General features: G+C 36.9%; 2 protein-coding genes across 3 annotated transcripts in view; one reads left to right on the forward strand and one right to left on the reverse strand.

The window, feature by feature from the left end:
• Nucleotides 1-23,173, reverse strand: part of LOC146540409 (uncharacterized) — a 47,451-nt gene that overhangs the window by 3,797 nt on the left and 20,481 nt on the right. The window contains exon 1 of one of the 2 annotated variants that reach the window (XM_085204230.1): nt 22,712-23,005. The exons of the other annotated variant lie outside the window; for it this stretch is intronic. Coding sequence (XP_085060356.1) covers nt 22,712-22,724 — 13 coding nt within the window. The 5' untranslated portion in view covers nt 22,725-23,005. Of the gene's footprint in view, nt 1-22,711; nt 23,006-23,173 lie in introns of those variants that run through there. 2 annotated transcript variants of the gene reach the window in all.
• LOC146540410 (uncharacterized) lies at nt 515-22,456 on the forward strand. Its single transcript, XM_085204264.1, has 6 exons — nt 515-594; nt 5,439-5,473; nt 6,500-6,763; nt 7,288-7,459; nt 8,917-9,097; nt 22,162-22,456. Exons 1-6 carry the CDS (start codon nt 544-546, stop codon nt 22,416-22,418), a joined length of 960 nt encoding a protein of 319 aa, XP_085060390.1. The 5' UTR covers nt 515-543; the 3' UTR covers nt 22,419-22,456.

A 23,173-nucleotide genomic window follows, 5' to 3' on the forward strand; every position in this document is an offset into this window, starting at 1 on the left:
TATTAAAATCGGTGGCGATGTAAAGTAAAAACCTACAAATTTCATAATTGTAGGTCCACGGGAACGCTATATGTTGCGATGTCACATAAAATTTCATACAAAATATATAGCAATACCATAAAACTTCATAGCAAAATTGATGAGGGACTATAGACCTTAATATCAGCTTGATATCTCTACACGATCTTGCGATAATTTATCTTGACAGAAGAACAGACGGACAACAAAGCAATCCTATTAGGATTTCGTTTTTACTTTTTGAGGTACGGAACCCTAAAACCAGGCAAACAAGCGTATGGGTTACCTGATGGTAAGTGAACCCGTGTAACACCAGAGGAGCTGCAGGTTCGTTGCCGGCCTTTTATCTGTATATTCTTAACGATTCAAGCGGAAAATTGTACTAATAACGTCGATATTCAGAAACTTTTTGTGTTTTATGAAACAATGGTGAATGGCCACGGACTTCTTATCAGTTAGTCTAAACAGAAACTACATTTCCCATTTACACAGTGAATCTTGTTAGGTGCGCGGAAGTTATTAATAATGCGTATATTTTGCCTTTTGTTAATTTCCAAAGCAATTTCTTGTGACTGGGTAAGATTTATTTAAAACATACATAAATATAGATTTAATGGTCGTACTTGTTAATGCCGTACTTCGCTGTATTTTTAATATAATAAAAATAAAAACCGGACAAATGCGAGACCGACTCGCATATCGAGGGTTCCCTACCAATTTTAGAATTGTATGCCAACGGGAAGTTCATATAAGTTGACAAACTGAAATTTCCGGACATATACATTCATATTTATATATATTTGTTCTTTATTATCATCATCATATTCATCATCATATTTTGTTCTTTATCATCTTCATCTGTAAGTAGTTTTCATAGTACGTCCGTTCCTCTTTCCAATCTACTTGTCGACACATTTTCCAATTTTCCCAAGAATTTCAATGTCCTACATATTAATGCGCAATCAATTCCTGCACATTATCCTGACTTATTAGCCTCCTTTGATTGCGCCAACGTGCACGCGATTTTAATTTCTGAAACATTCCTTAATCCCTGCCTTCCTTCCTCCTCCTTCTCTTTACCTAACTTCCATCTCATACGTAATGACCGTACAGGTAAAGGTGGTGGTGGTGTAGCCATCTATATTCGCAACCACTTACCTTTCACAATTGTTAGTAAGTCTCCATCGCAATACTCTGAAAATGCTGAACATATTTTTATAGAAATTTTACTTGGTCGATTAAAGCTATTACTTGGGGTTTTTTGCAGCCCTTCGCTACATATTGATTATTTTCACACTTTGGAGACCTTATTGGAGAAACATGTGCCAAGCGTTGATCACACCATAATTCTTGGAGACTTCAATACCTGTATTATTAAAAATGATTTACGAGCAAAACAACTCCTTAACATCATTAATAGCTCAAATTTAAAATTACTTCCTTCGAATCCTACACATTTTTTTCCGAACTGTGCCCCATCCCAACTCGATCTTATGATTGTTTCCTCCGTTGACCATGTTATGATCCATGGTCAACTTCCTGCTGACGCCTTTTCCTACCATGATTTAATGTATTTGTCTTATAATGTTCGTCCCCCTAAGCCCAAGCCATCTGTCGTCATGCGACGCAGTTTTAAAAAAAATAATAATGACGAGTTCTTGGTTGATCTCAATGACATCGACTGGAACGTCATTTTTAACACAACAACTATCGATGACAAGTTGGAAATATTTAATTCTATTTTAACTGAGCTCTATGACAAGCACGCTCCTTTTCGGCCAATTAAATTAAAACACTTACCCGCTCCATGGCTTACGCCAGATATTAAGTCACTGATGACTAAAAGAAATGTGGCGAAATCCAAATATAAACATAATCCCACCGATCAGAATCTTTTAAGGTATAAGAGCTTGCGTAACCGATGTAGCAGAGTTTGCAGGGACGCGCAACGTAACTATATTGACTTGAGCTTACAAAACTTAAGCCCACGTAAGTTGTGGAAATTTCTGGACTCGCTAAGCATTGGCCGGCAACGTAAGGATTTGAATTGCAATCTAGACGTTGATGCCTTGAATAAACACTTTGCCTCGATAACACCTATGGACAACACAATTAAAGCAAATACCTTGAATTATATCAACTCCTTGCCGTCTCCCACAATCGTTCCTTTTAACTTTGCTCCTTTAACCCCATCCCAGGTAAGAAACAGTATCCTAGCCATCAAATCTGATGCTTCTGGTTATGATGGCATCAACCGCAAAATGATTATTTTGCCCTTGGAAGTCTTAGTTCCAGTCATTACCCATATTTTAAATTTTTCTATTTCCCATAACACTTTTCCCAGTTTGTGGCGCATTGCCCGCGTTATCCCCATACCCAAAACCAAAGATCCAAAATCCTTCTCTCACTACCGTCCTATCTCCATCCTTCTTTTCTTGTCAAAGGTCTTGGAACGTATTGTTTTTCAGCAACTAAATCAATATCTATTTGACAACCATATATTATCCGAGTTCCAGTCTGGATTCCGTAACGGGCATAGCACAGTCACTACTTTGATTAAAGTTTGTGACGATATCAGACTTAGCATGGACAAACAAAATCTTACAGTCATTGCTTTGCTGGACTTTAGCAACGCCTTTAATTCTGTTGATACTGATCTCTTGGTTGCTGTTCTGCGTTCAATAAATATCTCTCCTGAAGCCACTGAGTGGTTCAGAAGCTATTTATGTGATCGGCAACAGTACGTTCAAGCCAATGACAAGTCATCTTCCCTTTGCTCTCTTTCTGCCGGTGTTCCCCAAGGTGGTGTCCTCTCTCCTCTCCTTTTCTCCATTTTTATTAATTCAGTTTCCCAAAATCTATGCTCTTCCTTTCATCTATATGCTGACGACCTTCAAATTTACTTAGCCGCCCCGTTTGATGATGTTAGTGAGGCTATTCATAAGCTTAACGAAGATTTGCGGAATGTTAGTAGGTGGAGCAAATCTTTTGGCTTAACTGTCATTCCTGCCAAGTCACAGGTCAGTATTATTGGTGGCTCTAAGCAACTAAAAAAACTTGACCAGAATAGCCTCCCTGCTATACAGTTTGGCGGCGTCGATTTGAGCCTGAGTCCATCTATTAAGAACCTTGGTATTATTATAGACAATTCCCTATCTTGGTCAGTACAGATAGCTGAGGTTAGCCGTAAATTATTTGCCACTATCGGATCGCTCAAACGATGGAAATATTTCCTACCTATAAAGACCAAAACTGCTCTAGCTCATTCACTACTGTTACTGATTTTAGACTATGCTGATTTGTGTTACCCAGACTTATCTGAGGAACAACTAAATAAACTAGAGCGGTTACAAAATCTATGTATTAGATTTATCTTCGGTTTACGTAAATTTGATCATGTTTCTGATCATCGTCGTCAGCTTGGATGGCTTCCTATCCGACATCGCCGAAATTTCCGCATGCTGACTCTCCTCTATTCTATCCTGTACAACTCCCCTCTCTCCCTCCTACTTAAAAGATCGATTTTGTTTCCTAGGTGCCGATTCACTTCTTCACCTCCACCTTAGATCCCGTTGTGATAATCTCCTTAAATTACCAACTTCCCATACCCTATTTTATTCTAAGTCTTTTACTATGAAATCTGCAATTCTTTGGAATGAACTTCCTACAGAAGTTCGACATTCCAAATCTCTATACAGTTTTAAAAATCGTCTGAAAGAGTACTTATTTAATTTAGTATAATAGTTTATCTTTATTTATTTTTTTTAATATTATGTATATATTTTTGAACACGTTTTATGTATGTATGTATATATGTGTAAGTATATATTGTTTTTTTTCAATATTTGTATGTATGTATGTATGTATGTATGTGTAAAGTATATAAACATTAAACACATTTTATGTAAGTTTATTTTATATTATTGACTTAGTTTATTATATAATATTTAATTATATTTCATAAAATTTGCACTGAGACGTTGTCCCCTTTCTCTTCATTACAATTTATCCGTAATGTTTCAAAGGTTGTCTGGTGGAGATTGCTTAAAGCAATAAGACCGCCTTTGCATACGTGTTTTTCTTTAAATTTTATTTGTGTTGTTCTTTCTATATATTTCTTTTATGTGTGCAATAAAGTATATTCTATTCTATTCTATTCTATTCATTTCCTATGAAATGAACTACAATTATATGTTTGTAGTGATTTTTTTTTCTATGAAATATCTACAATTTTTTCTTGACAGACTTCTTGTCAAATTTTAGAATTGCAGGTCCACGGGGAGGACCTTATTCTGTGCTCTAAGGGACCGTAGCCTAGAATATTTGACAATTATTTCAGCTAAATCCCTCTCAAGATAAGCGGTTTCAGACGCACAGACTAAAGGTCTCAGACGCACAGACGGACGATAAAATGATCGTATAAGGGTTTTTTGGATTGAAGTGCGAAACCCTAATATTTGTTGGTTCACGCATTGTTCAAGCAATGCAAAACAACAAAGAGAAAGAGTGATTTTTGAATAAAAGAGTGTTTTTTTTATAAAAAGAGTGATTTTCTCACATACCGATCACATAAAAATAAATCAATTCCGTTAAAATAAAAAAATAAACAAAAAAAGTTAAAGTTTAAAGTAGCCAATAACGCCATAGGTTGCGAATGATTTATTAGACAGTAAAAATATTTATCTTCTTGTCTTGGTCATTTATCAATCGGTGTATAATAAATAAAAATATATATCCATACCTATATTATAAATTCGAAAGTAACTCTGTCTGTCTGTCTTTTACGCAATCAGGCCCAGATCGCTAATTTGATTGTGATAAAATACTCATATAAAGATACTTGAGGGTCCCGGGATGAACATAGGATACTTTTTTTTCTCATATTTGTAATATTTTCGATATATACCAATATGTTAAAAAAAATATTAATTTGACATGCAATTTATTACGCCATGTTAATAACAACCGTCGCGTTGCTAAGCAACCATTTGCAAAGTTTGTTGTTAGAAAACGTCACCCAAAAAAGCTTGCTTAACGCATCTCGCTATTGAAAACTGTAAATAATTTCATAAATATTCTTATAGTTCAAGCGGGCGTAGCCGCGTTCGGGTCCACTAGTGTATATATATATATAAAAATAATTAAATGAAAAGTTTCGCATTTAGGTTTAGTTTTCTTAAAAATATTTAATAAAATACAATAATAAAGGTTATACTTCATATTTTAGAACACTGATAAATAAAGAATAAACGAAACAACTAATGTTTACTTGTGGGGAACGGAGTGTCTTAACTCTAGGTTTCCTCTGCCTACCCTGCTATTTGCGGGATATAGCTTGAAGCTGATTTTTTTTTAACTAATTTTTACTTTAATTTTAAGATAAGTAATATCAGAATTTGATTTTTTTTCAACTATCCTAGGTTTCCGAATGGTTGGCGCCCGTAGAATATCAACTGTGAGTATAACCAATCAATAATAATATTTTTTAAATTTTATAAATTCAAGTACCTATCATAATTAAGACCGTTGCGTTGTCGCTCAGGGACATGATAAAAGCGAGGATTGTAGCTGTAATTCCCACTAGGCGGAATAAAATACTCTCTCTCTCTCTTCTCTCTCTCTCTCTACTCTGTAAATGCAGCAAAGCGCAGCGCTGATTTCCGCCACTCAACACGCATTACCTCAAGAATTCGGCGAAAAATAGGGAACGGAAATGTCTTAATGGGAACGCAGTCTAGCAAAACATCACCTGAAATCGACCTAGATTTAACATGCAAAAAATAAATATAAAAAAATATATTAAAAACGATTTCTCTTTAAATTTGTTTTAATTAAACTCAATTGAGTGCAATGTAATGGATTGATGAAGCATACATACAAGGTTAATGCACCGGAATTCTCTGACTCATGTCTCCCGCCGGATGTCTCTCACACGGTCATTGCCAACATCGATTTTTATATTGCATATTTCAATAACTGATATAACAAAATTTAAACATTATATATAATGATAATATAATTATTAGGTAAATATTATTGAATGATTCTAAATAATCACTTATTTGTGGATAGCATGGTAGGCAGAGAATAATTAGTGTCAAGACACTCCGTTCCCCACTTCTCGCTGAATTCTGAAGGCATTGCGTGTTGAATGGTTCGCCATTGAAGGCATTGCGTGTTCAATGCAGCGCTTAGTCTCTACAAGAGAGCAAAGAAATGTAAATATAAATTTAAATAAATATTTCCTCCACAACCAGTCGCATTTAAAGTTACACTTTGTGCCCGTGCGTCGTTTAGTAGAATGATTATATACTTTTTTATATATATAAAATCGAAATGTCACTCACTCATCACGAAGTACAAATGCTAGGAGTCTCAAATTTTGCATGGACGACAGAAACTAATAATAACGTAGTTCACGCAGTATATTATAAACATTAATTATATAGGCGTATAAAATATAATTTATTCATATTTTCAGCAGGGATTCTACACCACAAAACTTAAGCGATGCACAACCTTTTAAAAACTCTGGTGGACTAGAAATTGCAGAAGAAAGTGTCTATATACCATTCCAGAATCCCCATGTAGAAGCATTCGCACCAACTATTACATCGACTTCTATGATATTGAAGCTAAAGGAAATACTCGAAAATGCTAAAATATTAACGAACACGTTAAAAAGTTATATATCTAATATCGAAAATAGGGAACGGAAGTTGAAAGAAGCTATAGCTAGTGGCAGGTAATATTTTTTGCTATTATTTAGCCATCCGTATTTTAATAAGTAAATAATTGTTTATTTTGTAAATAAGTTAAAGATAAATCTGTACTTATAAGCGATGTCTTTGTCCTGGTCACCACGATTAGAACTTACGGTTCTTGGAAACCGTCAAAGCGCTCAGAACACTAAGCCATATGAGACTCAAGAGAACGTATGGCTTAGTGGTCTTCATACTTTAATTTACTATTACAAAAGATTGCGAATTTTTGGGGCACCAATTTTTTTTTACAACTCCTACTTACTCCCTAGAGTGCCCCTGCGGTTTTATACAGGCGACACAGCAGTTTATTGATTTATGTCTATTTATAATAAAACAGTAAAACGACCCTCACTCGAGGAAGTGAAATATTTATTTATGTTTATATTTCCATTTCTTCGCATGGGGAACGGAGTGTCTTAACACGAGGTACTCTCTGCCTATCCTGCTGTGTGAGGGATACAGCGTGAAGCTGATGTTTAATTTTTATGTTAACTTTGTTACATAGATCAGGAGTTACAGTTCTTATAGTAACAACGCTTGCCAGGACTCCTCGCGTTTACTTCATCAGAGATGATTTTTGGACCCTTTGCAATGGTATTGTGCAATACCCGGTAGCTGACCAGCCGTATAATGTTTTTACGGAACTGTTTTCGACACCTAGATGCATTGGGCAAGAAGTAAGCTGTCGCCATTTATAAATGTTTAATTTTTAATTGACTTTCTGTCTGTCTGTCTGGAGCCTTTATCTCAGGAACACTTGGAGATATCAAGTTGAAATTCCAACCATATAGTCGGACCCCATGATTTCTTGAAAAAAACGTATTTCTACATTTACTTTAAAAAACGATATGGCCATTTTAATCGCAAAAAACACGTATTTCGATTATAAAAACAAAACCGGTTGAACTAAAATTATGAAATTTGGTACCTAGTATCTACAAGTAGTACTAGTTCAGGAAACTATACATTTGTGGTTAAAAAATTAAAGGGGGCAACCCCCTTTTACAGCTTTAATTTTTAGGACTTTTTTTTTCGAGAATTTGATATTACGGCCGCTCTCTCGAGGATCTCTATTATATATAGTATTAAAATATTATCTAGACTATTTATCAACTTATACAAGACTTCATTAAATTAAATAATTCGAGACTGACATTCATTATCATCATGACTACCCGATTTGGCTTGAGAATCACTATCGTCTGAAAGATGGTCAACACTACCCACGCTCTATCTTTATCTATGGCCACTATTGCTTTATAAACACCCCTACACTTTTGTACTTGGGAGAAGATCTTAAATGTCATTTGTTTTTTTTTTCTTGTTAAAAACTTGTAACCTTTTTATTACGAAAAACTAACGAAAAATTCGTTTTGGTACTTACACGGCGGTTCTTTTATGCTATTATATATTTGACCCCCTTTTTTATAAATACTTCGTTTATAATTTTATTACGAATTGTTTCTCTATTTTATTCTTTATATCTACGCTTAATGACTTTAATATAAGACTATCAGAGTTGCTACTCACATTTTAAACCTTAGTCGGCGTTCAACCGATTCCTTTATTATGAATATTATTTAACAACACAATTATTGTCTGCAATTGCTAACGATTGAATTAAAGTACGTATTAAACAGCACTAGCAATACTATATAGAATATTTCTATTTATTAATAGTAATGACACTTTAAATTAAGTAGATTCATTTACTATATAAAAAGTACTTGTAACTAGTACCAGCAACACCGTATTCTATTTCCTATTGTATAACTTTTATTCTAAGACCTCTAAACAGTCTTATACTCAATTCGAGATTCTCTCAAGGGCTCTCTCTCTCTTAGAGCTCTCGCTCAGCTAAGCTTGAATTTCAGAAAAAGCTCAAGACCTTCAATAATTGCACGGAAGGCGCGCATCAGGGAGGCAGAGGCAGAGGGAACCTAGTGTTAAGACACTCCATTCCCCATTTTCCGCCAAAATCTGGAGGCAACGAGCGAAGAACGAAGTGCAATAATATTAGATTTCCAACCCCTGCCTACCCTGCCAAGTGCGGGATACAGAGTAACGCTAAAAAAAAAGCAAATTCTCATATTACTTAATATAATTATATTAAAACAACATTGTCATTTAACAGATACCATCAAGAAGAGATGAGTGTGCGTTCAATTCGCTCATTAAATATGAAACTATACCAACGACGAAAAGATCTCCCTACATCGAGGACGATTACCTCTGCCTTAAGCCTACCTTCAACTATACGCTTGAAACATTCATGTCAGTACCAAGGAGAGTTGTAGACGAAACATGTAAAAATGGTAAGCTGATAGCGAGTCGCTAATATATTATCTTTCCAGGACAGAAGGATAGAATAGGATAGGATAGGATCCCTCCTTATTAGAGCGAGAAATAATATGAGGAGGAGGAGAAGGAGTAGGAGTGAGTTCGGCCATTATTTCGCTTCGAAATATCCAAAAATTATAGTCAAATATTTTAGCGTATTATCAATGCTAAATGTAAATATGGATAAAATATTTTGATTTATTTTATATTTATTTAATTTGTTAATATAAATTGAATCAATACTGCAATACCATATATGCCTAAAGCGTTAGGTAGCGCATAGTGGCGAAACCCTACCCTAGTGGCGAGAGTCCAGCTGTGTCAGTCCCGGAAACTCCTACATCTAAAAGGATGAAGAAAATCCCCGAAAAATATCAAAATCTTCCTCTAAACTCTGTAAGGACTGATATAGATATAGGACATTGGCTTGAATGGCAGAAGAATTATCATAATATATAATTATACTACAATTTTTATAATTATACTATAATAAGCCCCTCATAGTCTAACTCCACGTCCGGCTGTAAGATCTATGCCACGTGAGGGGTGGAACATCGAAGTCTGTATATCAGACGGTGACTTAATCGATGGCCAACGGAGCACTAGCAACCTTCTTAATCATGAAGAGACAATTTAAGAATTTACGTATAGGGTCGCTACCCGGGGGTGATCGCCGGGGCATGTCTGGAGCTGGCGCTGGACATGACAGCATGCGGACCGTCAGTGGCTCTCCGTTGAACAGGCGGGCGGGAGTCGGGGAAACCGAAAATGTCACAGCCGAATCTGAGGGGAATGGGGTAGGAACGAATGAGACTTTGCCGAGAAGGGAATCTCCTATCGAACACTCGGCCGGTCCATCCGTGGGGACCACGATAAGTTCAACAACTGCAGGAAAACAAAAGTGGTCACAAGCTGAATTAGAAGAATTGATGTACTGTTATTATAAGGCTAGGAGTGAGGGTGGAGGATACATTAGAAAACTTGAAAATATTTATAAAGAACGTAATCCAACAAACTCAAAAAGTTACATGAACGGAAGTCTCTTATCTAATCAAGCGCGAAGAATCATAAAACAAAATGTATTATCAAAAAATACACTCAATACAATACAAAAAACAATAGAAAATGAATCACAACAAGCATCAACACCAGTCATACCAATCATACATAACACTCGTTCAAGAACAACATCCACATCATCAACGTCTTCCTCAAATCAACCAGCACAAATCAGTATTCGCAAAGAAAGCCAAAATTCAATAAACGTGGATAAATCTCAGGGTGATAGGAGGAGAAAGTGGACACAACCAGAGGAAGAGGAGCTAATGTTTTGTTATTATATGGCGAAACATGAAGGGACAGAATACATAAGAAAATTAGAAAAGCTATTTAAGGAACGGAACCCTGACAATCCAAAGATACACAAATTCAATGGAAATACACTGTCTAACCAAGCGCGTAGAATTTTAAAACAGAACCTTATATCACAAGAACAACTGAATCGAATAAAGCAGTCTGCTGAAATAGAGATACAGCTAATACAACACAATAACATTCACACACCCATTGATACTCAGACATATACATCAACTACCTTAAATAATATAACAGAAGAAACAATAGAAGAACCAACAACACTTAATAATGAAAGTAGGGAAACATTTAACCCTGATAATCAGCCAGTTCCTCAAACGGCTGATTATTACGAAAATCCAATTATTAATCAATTCCTTAACATTTTAGCTGAAACAAAGGAAATAGCTATCGAGGAGCGCGAGTATCTGCCAAAAGCCAAAATTAATAAGCAATATCTACAAAATTTGGCAATTATAAACAACTTTTTGCCAGACCTTTTGCCAGGTGCTTGCTCTCTTCGAGATACAAACGATATAATTTATTCGGCTGCAAAAACCTTAATAATAAATAATAATCAATCACCTTACACACCTAGTAATACGACAAAACCGCATACAGACCCACCATGGAAAAAAAGAGTAAAAGTAAAAATAGAACGTTTGAGGAAAGAGTTGGGGCAGATGATAGAAATCTCCAGAGGAGTTAATTCAAGAAAAATGATAAAAATCAAAATAAAACTGTATTCTAAGTATAATATACAAAACGAAATAGAGCATAAAAATAGAGAAGAAATGTTGAAACAAAGAATAAAAGCATTAGCAGGTAGGATAAAACGATATGAGGAAATAAATAGTAGGAAACAGCAAAACAAAATGTTTACAGAAGACGAACATAGACTATATAGAAGTTTAAACAACAAGCAAGAAAATATTAATATAAAATTACCGAGCAAAGACAGTACTGAAGAATTTTGGAAAAACATTTTATCGCAACCAGTTTCTCACAATCATAACGCGAAGTGGATATCCGATATTAGGCAACACAATGACACAACTATAAATACTCATTTATTTGAAGAAATTTCTACTGAACAGATTAAACACGCCGTAGGTAAAATGTTGAATTGGAAGGCGCCGGGACAAGATAAAATTCAAAACTATTATCTAAAATATTTTTCTAAAATGCACGACCATCTAGCAATGTTATTTACAAATATTCTTAAGGGTGAGGAACCATTAGAAGACTGGTTAACTACTGGTAAGGTTATTTTAATACCAAAAAATCTGGATACCGAAGAACCTAAAAACTGGCGCCCGATTGCATGTTTGCCGAGTATGTACAAGCTTCTAACCTCGATATTGGCTGACCAACTTTACAACCATTGTGCTGCAAATAATATCATGGCCCCAGAGCAGAGAGGTTGTCGTCGTGGGGCCCGTGGATGTAAAGATCACTTAATGATAAACAAGGCCATATTAGAAGATGCTCACAAAAGTCAAAAAAATTTAAGTATGGGCTGGATAGACTATCAAAAGGCGTTTGATAGTATTTCGCACGAATGGCTTTTGCAAGTATTAGATATCTACAAATGCCCACCAGCTATCAAATTCTTTCTGGAAAGAGCTATGCCAAAATGGAAAGTTGTGATGACGGCAAAGGGCTCTTCAAACTCTTTTACTACAGAACCGATTCAGGTAAAACGGGGCATTTTTCAGGGCGACTCATTGTCTCCAATGCTATTTTGTTTGGCTCTCAATCCGATATCAGTCATTCTAGGGAAATATGACAAAAAGGGATACCATCTGAAGGACAGCGTGTGGGTTAATCACCTCATATATATGGACGACCTTAAAGTGTATGCAAACAACAAAACTAACTTGAAAATTTTACTGAATAGTGTAGAAATTTTTACGGCCGATATAGGTATGTCATTTGGATTTGATAAATGTAATATTCTTCATATAACTGCTGGACATAGGAATTACACCGAAGGTGATGAACATGTACTACTGAATGGAAATAGTTTTAAACAGTTAAAAATAGATCAAACATACAAATATTTAGGAATAAACGAATCGGGAATAATAAACCACAGTAATATTAGAGATCAATTAACAAAAGAGTACTTTAGGAGAGTTAAAAGCATTACAAATTCTTATTTAAACGCAAGAAATTTGATAAAGGGGATTAATACGTATGCTGTTCCAGTTTTAATGTATTCATTCGGAGTGATTAATTATAAAAATAGTGATTTAAAACGAATAGATGTCAAAACACGAAAATTATTAGCAATAAAAAAGGTCCATCGGCAAAAAGCAGATTTAGAGAGACTATATTTACCCGTAACGAATGGCGGTAGAGGTTTAATTAATACAGAAAATTTATATAAAGCTCATATTTTGAAGTACAAACTATATCTAGATCAGAAAAGTGATTATTTAATAGAAGCAATAGTGACACACGACCAGAAGAGAGAAAAATATTCAATATACAAAGATTCACTAGAAATAGAAACAGAATTAAAATTAGCGTCCGGTAATAATCACACTAAATCTGAAATTAAAAATTGTATAATAAAAAAACAAAACGAAGCTTGGAGAAATAAGAGTTTACATGGACAATTCCCTAAAAAAGTTCTTGATCTTGCCAATATTGATAGGGAACTCTCGTTTAAATGGCTGAAGAAACAAACTATTTCACCTGCACTGGAATCGTCCATATTTGCTATACAAGATCAGGCAGTAATAACGCGCCAACATGAGCGAGATATATTGAAGCGGAATGTCGATGGCAAATGCCGCTTGTGCGTAAGTAAGGACGAGACAGTTCAACATCTTCTTGCAGGTTGTGAGAAACTTGCCGGTACTTATTTTGTAAAACGACATAATAACTTAGTTCAGTATATATTCTGGTGCTTGGCTAGGAAAAGCAAAATGGAGGTTAATAAATTGTGGTGGAAGGAGGAATTAAAACAACCAACTGTAAGAGAAAATAGTGTTGCGAAGTTAATGTGGGAATTACCGGTACAAACAGATGTTACAATAGTACACAATAGACCTGACCTGATATATATAGATAAAACAAACAACCATACTTACCTTATTGACATCTCAGTACCGTCTGACTATAATATTGGAGCTAAGGAACTAGAAAAAATTAGCAAATACCATCCGCTTAAAGTTGAACTCTCCAGATTATGGAACACCACAGTCACAACTATTCCGATAATTGTAGGAGCCACGGGAGTGGTATCAAAAAGCCTTCAGCGATACTGCGATAAATTAGATACATACATAAATATTCAAATCCTTCAGAAACAGGCAGCATTACACTCCTCCACCATTATTAATAAAGTTCTTGGAGATACCGTTTTCGTAACGCAACCACAGCAATCATCAATAGCGGACACGTAGTCATCATCCACACACACACAAATTCACATACTTCTGAAATTAAACTCACAACTGACATAATTTAACAGTATTTTATTTAAATATATGTATTAATTTGATTTATTTATTTACTAACTTAACAAGGGGTACGAGGAGGGGGTAATATTAACAAGAATATAGTGAATGCCTTTTTTCCTGAGGGTCTTGGGACGGGGCATTTATTAAAACCGACTAAATCGTGAAAAAGTTGAGAAACCAAAATAATACTATAATAATAATAATAGGATTTGAGAAATGTAATATTCTTCATATAACTGCTGGACATAGGAACTACACCGAAGGTGATGAACATGTACTACTGAATGGAAATAGTTTTAAACAGTTAAAAATAGATCAAACATACAAATATTTAGGAATAAACGAATCGGGAAAAATAAACTACGGCAATATTAGAGACCAATTAACAAAAGAGTACTTTAGGAGAGTTAAAAGCATTACAAATTCTTATTTAAACGCAAGAAATTTGATAAAGGGGATTAATACGTATGCTGTTCCAGTTTTAATGTATTCATTCGGAGTGATTAATTATAAAAATAGTGATTTAAAACGAATAGATGTCAAAACACGAAAATTATTAGCAATGAAAAAGGTCCATCGGCAAAAAGCAGATTTAGAGAGACTATATTTACCCGTAATGAATGGCGGTAGAGGTTTAATTAATACAGAAAATTTATATAAAGCTCATATTTTGAAGTACAAATTATATTTAGACCAGAAAAGTGATTATTTAATAGAAGCAATAGTGACACACGACCAGAAGAGAGAAAAATATTCAATATACAAAGATTCACTAGAAATAGAAACAGAATTAAGATTAACGTCCGGTAATAATCACACTAAATCTGAAATTAAAAATTGTATAATAAAAAAACAAAACGAAGCTTGGAGAAATAAGAGTTTACATGGACAATTCCCTAAAAAAGTTCTTGATCTTGCCAATATTGATAGGGAACTCTCGTTTAAATGGCTGAAGAAACAATCTATTACACCTGCACTGGAATCGTCAATATTTGCTATACAAGATCAGGCAGTAATAACGCGCCAACATGAGCGAGATATATTGAAGCGGAATGTTGATGGCAAATGCCGCTTGTGCGTAAGTAGGGACGAGACAGTTCAACATCTTCTTGCAGGTTGTGAGAAACTTGCCGGTACTTATTTTGTAAAACGACATAATAACTTAGTTCAATATATATTCTGGTGCTTGGCTAGGAAAAGCAAAATGGAGGTTAATAAATTGTGGTGGAAGGAGGAATTAAAACAACCAACTGTAAGGGAAAATAGTGTTGCGAAGTTAATGTGGGAATTACCGGTACAAACAGATGTTACAATAGTACACAATAGACCTGACCTGATATACATAGATAAAACAAACAACCATACTTACCTTATTGACATCTCAGTACCGTCTGACTATAATATTGGAGCTAAGGAATTAGAAAATATCATCCGCTTAAAGTTGAACTCTCCAGATTATGGAACACCACAGTCACAACTATTCCGATAATTGTAGGAGCTACGGGAGTGGTATCAAAAAGCCTTCAGCGACACTGCGATAAATTAGATACATACATAAATATTCACATCCTTCAGAAACAGGCAGCATTACACTCCTCCACCATAATTAATAAAGTTCTTGGAGATACCGTTTTCGTAACGCAACCACAGCAATCATCAATAGCGGACACGTAATCATTATCCATTCACACACATATTCCCATACTTCTGAAATTAAACCCACAACCGACACTAATTTAACAGTATTTTATTTAAACATATATATTAATTTGATTTATTTATTTACTAACTTAACAAGGGGAAGGGGGGGGGGGGGGTTATATTAACAAGTATATAGTGAATGCCTTTTTTTTTTTTTTTTTTCTATCCAGAGGATGTCCTGACTAATATCTGTCCGATATTTGTTTGTGGGCATACGGGTACGCGACCCCGGATCCTCGAGCCGCCACTCTTACATCCTCATCCAGTCCGTAAGAATGGTGTCCTAACTTCCCCCCTTCCCCTCCTCTTTTCCTTAGCTCCCTCCTTTTACCTATCCTACCCCTTCTATTTTCCTCTCCCCTCGGTTTTTCCCCACAAAGGGGTTTTGGAGGTCAGACGGCAGTCGCTCCATTTAAAAACCGCCAACAGCCACTTAAATGGACCGAAAAAGCAAAAGACTGGGTACGGCTAGGGCGTCGCCGCAAAACGACGCGCAGGCACATCGCCCTACACCTGCGACAAGTGGGCAAGGGCTACCGTGTCATGTACGGGCACGGCTAAAGACGCTAGTACCCAGACGGAAACTCCGCTTTGCAACGTGGAATATTGGCTCTCTGACCGGACGATGCAGGGAACTCGCAGATGTACTCATGAGACGTCGGGTCCAGTGTGCGTTCCTCCAGGAAACACGCTGGAAGGGCAATAAGTCCCGTAACATCGGACAGGGTTACCGGCTTATATACACTGGGTCACCTTCGGGTAGAAACGGTGTAGCGGTAGTGCTTTCTGAAGAGCTTCAGAATGGGCTCCTTGAAATTGACCGTCGCTCCGACCGCTTGATGCGAGTGAGGGTACTGATTGAGGGCGTTATCACAAACTTAATCAGTGCCTATGCTCCCCAGGCGGGATGTAGCGCGGCCGAAAAGGAGACATTCTGGGAGCAGTATGAAGGGGTGCTACTTGCTGTGCCGTGTACCGAAGTGGTCTTAGTTGGGGGGGACTTGAACGGGCACGTCGGTAAGGCTGCTGAGCCGTATGAACGTGTTCACGGGGGTTTTGGGCACGGTCTTCGCAATGCAGAGGGAGAAAACATTCTGAGAACCTGTATTGCGTCTGATCTGGCCGTCGTGAATACGTTCTTCCAAAAGAATTCTCAGCACCTTATCACGTATAAGTGCGGGTCCCACTCAACTCAAATAGACTACTTATTGACCAGACGGTGTCATATGGGCAGGGTAACTAACTGTAAGGTCATTCCAGGCGAAAGCCTAACGGCCCAACATCGTCTTCTTGTCATGGACTTTAACGTCACTCCGAAGAAGAAAGTAGCCGAGAAACGTAGGCCTCGCATCAAGTGGTGGTTGCTGAATGGACCGATGCAGACCGACTTCCTGGCAGAGGTGAAAAGTCATAATCTTTCGACTAACACCGAGACTGCTCAGGAGGCTTGGGATCGGGCTCAGTCGGCAATCATTGCGGCAGGCAGGCGAGTTCTTGGCGTTTCTAGGGGAGGACGTGTCATCGACAAGGAGACATGGTGGTGGAATGACGAGGTCCAGGAGGTGACTCGTGAAAAGAAGGCTGCCTTTAAGAAGTGGCAGGAATCCAACTCTCCTGAAGACAGACTGGAGTACACAGTAGCTAAACGTGCCAGTAAAAGAGCCGTAGCCAGAGCCCGCAGTGAGAGTTTGTCACCATTGTATGATAAACTTGAAACTGTGGAGGGGCAGAAGCTCATTTACAAACTGGCACGTTCCCGGGATAAAGTGACGCAAGATATCGCAAAATGTCTTTGCGTCAGAGATTCCCAGGGCACGCTGCTCTGTAATCATGACTCTGTGAAGGAGAGGTGGAGAAGCTACTTCCAGGAGTTGCTGAATACTCAGCACCCATGCAGTCTTCATCACGAGCCACCGCCTAACCTCGGACTTATTGCCCCAATAACCCTAGACGAAACACGTAATTGCCTTCGACGCATGAAGAACGGAAAAGCGGTGGGACCTGACGACATTCCGATCGAAGCGTGGAAATCGTTGGGCTCTCTTGGTGTACTCATGCTTACTGACCTTTTTAACCATATCTTGAACACTGGTAAGATGCCGCATCAGTGGCGGCTTAGCTTTATTACCCCTATTTACAAGGGAAGGGGCAGTGTTCAAGATTGTGGTAGTTATAGGGGCATTAAGCTTATGAGTCATACCATGAAGCTCTTCGAGCGCATGATCGACCTCAGGCTCCGCCGAGAGTGTACTGTCTCTGAGTCTCAATATGGATTTCAGCCAGGATCGGGCACCATGGACGCCATCTTCGCCCTCAGAACTTTGATGGAGGCATACAGGGAAAAAAGGAGAGCTCTGCACGTGGCCTTTTTAGATCTGCAGAAGGCCTTTGACTGTGTGCCTCGTCAGTGTATCTGGTGGGCATTGCGATCCAAAGGGATCCCTGAGGCCTATATTGAGATTATCAGGGGCATGTACCACGATTCCGCTTCTATGGTTAGGACTGCTGTTGGCGACACTAGACCCTTCCCGATTACAGTGGGGGTTCACCAGGGCTCGGCTCTTAGTCCGTTCTTATTCAATGTAGTGCTCGATACTGTCTCGGCTCACATCCAGGACCATCCTCCATGGCTGATGATGTATGCCGACGACATAGCACTCATTGCCGAGAACCGACTGACGCTGGAGCGTAAAGTGAACCTCTGGAAGGGTACGCTTGAGAACGGCGGTCTTAAACTAAATGTGTCGAAGACAGAGTACATGGCCTGCGGGAGCCGGGACTCGAGCACCATCCTTATAGGTCCTGAGCCAGCCGTTAAGTCGGAGAAGTTCAGGTACCTTGGATCCGTTATGCACGAGTCTGGAGGCATCGATCACGATGTCCATGGCCGGATAAGCGCTGCCTGGGCCAAATGGCGGGAGGTCACTGGTGTGGTCTGCGACCGCAGAATACCGCCCAAGCTCAAGGGGCTGATATACAAGAGCATCGTCCGACCGGTTCTTTTATACGGCAGCGAATGTTGGCCAGCACTATCTCGGCACACTCAGGAGCTTCACGTCACGGAAATGAAGATGCTGAGGTGGATGTGCGGCGTAACGCGGTCTGACCGCATACGCAACACATTCATTCGAGGTAGTCTTGGGGTCCGTGACGTAGCGGATAAGCTCCAAGAGCGTCGCTTGAGATGGTTTGGCCACGTTACGCGCCGGCCTAAGAACTATGTCGGACGCAAGTGCCTTGCTATACAAGTTCCTGGGGCGCGACCTCCCGGACGCCCAAGGAAGCGCTGGTTGGATGTCGTGATGCAGGACATGAGAGCCAATGGTCTAACCACCGAGGACGCAAAAGATCGTGCAAAGTGGAGTAGGTTAAGTAGGAAGGCAGACCCCGGTAATAGCCGGGATTAATGCCAGGAAGAAGAAGAAGTGAATGCCTTTTTTCCTGAGGGTCTCGGGACGGGGCATTTATTAAAACCGACTAAATCGTGAAAAAGTTGAGAAACTATTTAATACTATAATATTTATTTTTATTTACTTTAATTGTTTTATAATATTATTACAATTTTTTGTAATATTCCATAATTTTATTGTTATTCTTCGTTTTGCTGCATGTAATGCCATATCTGTAATTGTCGTTCGGTAAAAGAAAAAAGCAACTTTTTCATAATTTTTCTTCTGATATCTCTTATTGATACATTAATAAAGAAATTTCCACCATGAAACAATTTTTTTTCAACGGTTTATTAATTCAGATAGTTAAAGTTTAATGGTCCGAGGGTATCAGCGCTCCTACTCCTCCACTAAACACATACCAGGTTGCCTCTGACTACTCTGTTATCTGCGGGATACAACGTGTGAATTCAATCGGCGTAGTCCCAGACTTGTGGAAGAGCGCTCTTATCCGCCCGATCCTGAAGAAAGGTGATGGTTCCAATCCATCCACCTTTAAGTCTATTGCTATCACCTCCCTGCTCTCTAAAGTGATGGAGAGCATTATCAACTTCCACCATGGTCGCTCAACCAGGCACTTTCTGGTTTATCTAGTCCACCGCTAGGCTGCGGCTATTGAAAGCAAGGGAAACGTCCCGGCAGTTAGTTAGGAGACGGTGAAGAGCTTCGATCGCGTGTGGCATGGGGCGCTCCTTGCAAAACTTCCATCAATTCGTTTGGGGGAACATGAAATTCTTTGAACATGTTTTTAACTTCTCAATTTAGCTACTAGGAATAGAAATAAAAATATTAATGATGAAAAGTAATTTAAAATGATTGAGATGTACAGAAACACCAGCTATCTATATATATAAAATCGAAAGGTCACTCACTCATCACGAAATCTCAGAAACTACATGTGCTAGGAATCTCACATTTTGCATAGGATTTATTAATAGGACGTAGGTGCTCGCTAAGACGGGAATTTGCAATATTCGATTTCTAAGGGGTCTCTTTTGGGGTTGAATTTTTGTATGAAACTTCGTTACTACAAATTCTAGGAGTATCAAATTTTGCATGGTCGTCATTTATAGGACGTAGGTACTCATGAAGACAGAAATTAATAATAACGTAGTTCACGCAGGCGAAGCCGCAGGCGGGCCGCTAGTATATTATAATGACACATTGATATCGCATGTTCGTTTTTACCTTCCTGCATTGTTAAGACTAGAAACGCAATTATATTTAAATAGACAATTGCTAGTCACTCATGTATGTATGTGCCATACAAATTACATACAAGTATTAAATAATACGCAGTAGCTATTTATAAGATTGTAATATAAAATGATACCTATCGATTTTATATTTATACACATAATTATTTTATATTAACTCATAAAATAAATATATACATAATTGTTTAGGGAAATTAGTTATAGAAAACCAGTAAGTTTTATGGCTTAAATATAATTCCTTCTTTTAACTGTTTGATCTTAGTGACTTTTATACGGGTTATAAAATACACATCTGCTATATTTACATAATTTTTATCTTCTCCTTTGTCGTTTCGCTCTTGACAGAGCGGTCGTGGTCGTCTTTTTTAAAGGTCCGACGCCATTCTACGCGATTGACTGTCTGCGTGGTGCACTCGTAGAGAGGATCATTATTGATTACCGTAGGGTAGAAATCGAAAAAGTAAATATCGTTATGACCATAAATATGTGGTAATGGTAGAAACTTGAAGGCTCAATTAGGACAAACAATGACAAGACAATTTACGGAAATTAATGAGTTATTTTGTTATTATTTTGCTATGCTAATTGCAAACATATCGCGGTAATAAAGCTAGAAACCGGTTTTTTAAGGTATTTATAGATGATATCATTCTATAAGAAGCCCTTGCTCTATCTTCTCAACATATGTAAAGATAGAGGGAAGGCTTCTTCTTATTATAAATTTGTAAAAAGATTTCGATATATATATCAGATTACTATAATGGAACAAAAGTTTAACGTAGATTAATAATATAATTACCATCTATTAATACCATCGTGATATCATAAAAGAAAACACTCTTTTAAAAATTATATAAAATTCTTTTATAAATTCTTGTTTTTAACTTCCCCTGAACGCATAAGGAAGTCATGGTTACTACGTGCGGAAGTAAAAGCACATATGTGGGTACATATATGTAACTTATTACGATATTTACTACGCTACGTTGTTTCATTTACATCAAATATTCAATATAAGTTTTAATTTATTTTAATTTTTATATTTTATTTTAATAATTTGGTTATGTGACCTAATTTATAGGATATATATATTTAATATAAAAAAATCAATATATTTAAAAATAATTACATTCATAAAAGATATAACGTATAAATTTGGAAAATGGAACAGTTATTCGTTGTTGGGAATACTGAAGGCAAAAGATCATGTGGCCGATTCCCAGCGCGATGGACCGACCAACTAAAGAGTGGGAATCTCTTTCACAAATTCCACGAGGCTGTGAGGTGTGCAATGGATCGCACCCGATGGCAAGAATGCATTCGTGCTCGTATGACGACCTCCAACCACGATCCTGAGTCATAATGGATACGAATAACAAGAAGTTTACATTTTTACAATGTCACCTTGAACAACTTAACAATACCTGGCAAACTGAGAAAAAATACCAAGAAATATATATATATATAAAGTTTAAAAAGACCAAACTGACATTTTAAAGTCAACGACCTAGTCCTATGTTTTGTTGCATTATATCTTTTTTTAAATAAAGAAAATAAATCGTTTAAGATAATAAATCGTATAAGGGTTACGTTTTTACCTTTTGAGGTACGGAACCTTTATACGATCACTTTGTGATCCGTATGTCCTTTGTCTATTTATAATTTTGATGTACTTAAAATATGTATTTACAGATCTAATGACCATAAAACCTGCATCTTTTTTTAAAAAGTACAGGTTCATGGTTTCGGAAACGGAATATTAGTATTAGGAATATTAGTATAGGGATAATTTCAACGAAAATGTAAAAAAATATAAAAAAATAATAATTAATTTTTCTATTTCCAGGTGTCATTAAAAATTTATCAGAAAATATCTTGGATTGTGGAGTGAGAGTCGTTTTGGAATACACTTACTATCCTAACAGAAGGGAAACTCCTTGGTTGCCTTTGGAATATTGCACTGAAAAAGATGATGCTTGCAACCTAATAGTTGGATGGCATCTCTCAAATAAGACCATAGAAAACTTTGAATTCTTGAAGAAAGATGACGATTTTAAAAAATTCTTTATTAATAACAAGGAATGTCATACATGTTTAAAATGAATTATATTTTTTTATTATGAAAATAAAATGTACAATAACAATAACTATATTGGATATTTATTTTCTTATTATAAACTTATATATTTTTTTTTATAAAAGATAAAATATATATCTATAGGCCGTAACAGGCGTAAAGCTTCAAATATAAAATGTTTTCATAACGTGACAAATTAAAAATCTAAATTCCATTAAATAAAACTTTTCCAAGCTATTGTGTTAATTTTGCATTATTCTCGAGAAGATATAGAGAGAACACATTTTTTTTAATATTTCTAATATTTCTAAGTACTTACCGTCGCAATCCATGATGATTAAAATGTTAATAATATATTCTCTTTAAAAAGACTGAACATGCAAACATTTAGCACGACTGTTGACAATATAATGTCGAATATATTAACATAAACTAGCGGCCTCGTGCGGCTGAGGTGAACGAAGCGAAGCTCTTACTGGTCATAAGTGTCATCGTTGTAATGCTACTCCTCCGAGACCGTCCACCGTTGTGGACACACACGGTGATCCCAGCGAAGTAGTTTTTTTTTTTCGTAATGCATTTTTGGAGAAAATTGCACTCATATGTTATTTATGTGAATCGCACGTCATTTGAAAGAAAATCGCATAAGGAATTGGATAAACAATGGTTGCCAGCTCTCAGCCTGCCGCGAGCCCGGGGTTGCCTGGTCACTTAACGTTAATAATTTGTACTCACGTGTTTTTTAATGAATAATATATCAAATTATATCTTTTTTTTTTTC

This window comes from Heliconius melpomene, chromosome 2, assembly GCF_056956725.1.
Source record: "Heliconius melpomene rosina isolate 202511_hmr_F chromosome 2, ASM5695672v1, whole genome shotgun sequence".
In the NCBI taxonomy this organism is placed as follows: domain Eukaryota; kingdom Metazoa; phylum Arthropoda; class Insecta; order Lepidoptera; family Nymphalidae; genus Heliconius; species Heliconius melpomene.